Source organism: Mus pahari, chromosome 23 (assembly GCF_900095145.1).
Source record: "Mus pahari chromosome 23, PAHARI_EIJ_v1.1, whole genome shotgun sequence".
In the NCBI taxonomy this organism is placed as follows: domain Eukaryota; kingdom Metazoa; phylum Chordata; class Mammalia; order Rodentia; family Muridae; genus Mus; species Mus pahari.
In genome coordinates, this window is record NC_034612.1 from 27729500 (window position 1) to 27730445 (window position 946).

General features: G+C 52.3%; 1 protein-coding gene across 1 annotated transcript in view; it reads right to left on the minus strand.

The window, feature by feature from the left end:
• Pcolce (procollagen C-endopeptidase enhancer) overlaps window positions 1–946 on the minus strand; it is a 6499-nt gene that overhangs the window by 1610 nt on the left and 3943 nt on the right. Inside the window, 2 exon segments of the mRNA XM_021186910.2 lie at window positions 304–584; window positions 876–944. Coding sequence (XP_021042569.1) covers window positions 304–584; window positions 876–944 — 350 coding nt within the window.

Here is a 946-nt window from a genome sequence, read left to right on the forward strand (position 1 = left end):
ATGGATGAATGGATAGAAGAACAGATGGGTGGATGGATGGATCGATGAGTGGATGGATGGATGAATGAATGAATGGATGGATGGATGGATGAATAGTGCTTCCTTTGGCCAATCCCCTTCTTTCACTTTCTTTTTCTTTTTCTTTTATGTATATGGTGTTTTGCAAGTATGTCTGGAGTTACAGATGGTTTTAAGCTGTCGTGTGAGTGCTGGGAATCAAACCTGGGTCCTCTGGAAGAGTAACCAGTGCTCTTCACCACCAAGCCATCTCTTCAGTACCTTCTCCCACCTTCCCACACTTACCTGGGGCCGCTGGAGTCGCCTGGGTAGCAGGGGGAGCCTCTGATTTCTCTGCAGGTTGGGATTTAGGTTTANTGGGTGGTTTGACTTTGGGCCCAGTTCCTGTCTTNGGGTCAGAGCGGGACTGGGGACCACGCTGTACATCCTCCCTTGGACTCAGGGCCGACTCCTTTTCTGCGGCATCCCGTGGCAGAGTCCTGTAGGAGGCTGAGAAGCCATCTGCGGTGACACTGAGGTCCGATACAAACTGGACCAGGAGCTCATTCCCTTCGGAAGAGATGGGGCTGCGGTGGGCAGAGGGGCATTTGCTGAGGTCTCAGGCAGACTCAGCACTCTGTTCCGTCCCCACTGGCCAAGCTTAATAAACCAGCCTCTGACATTAGCATCCTCCCCACCCCTGCAAGCTCTGCAGACTCCAGAAGACACACCAAACCTTTGCNACCTCCTATACTTGTTCTGATCCGGAGTTTGCAATCCTAGAGCTCAGATCTTGCCTGCTCAGCTGAGCCCCCACCCCCATCTTTCACACAGGGATGCAGTTAACCCCAACACTGTCCATCAAAAGGATCACTCACCTAGGGGCCTTGTCTCCACAAAATTTCCCCAGCCTCTTTGAGTCGTCACTCACAGCTCCGTTGAACACGCT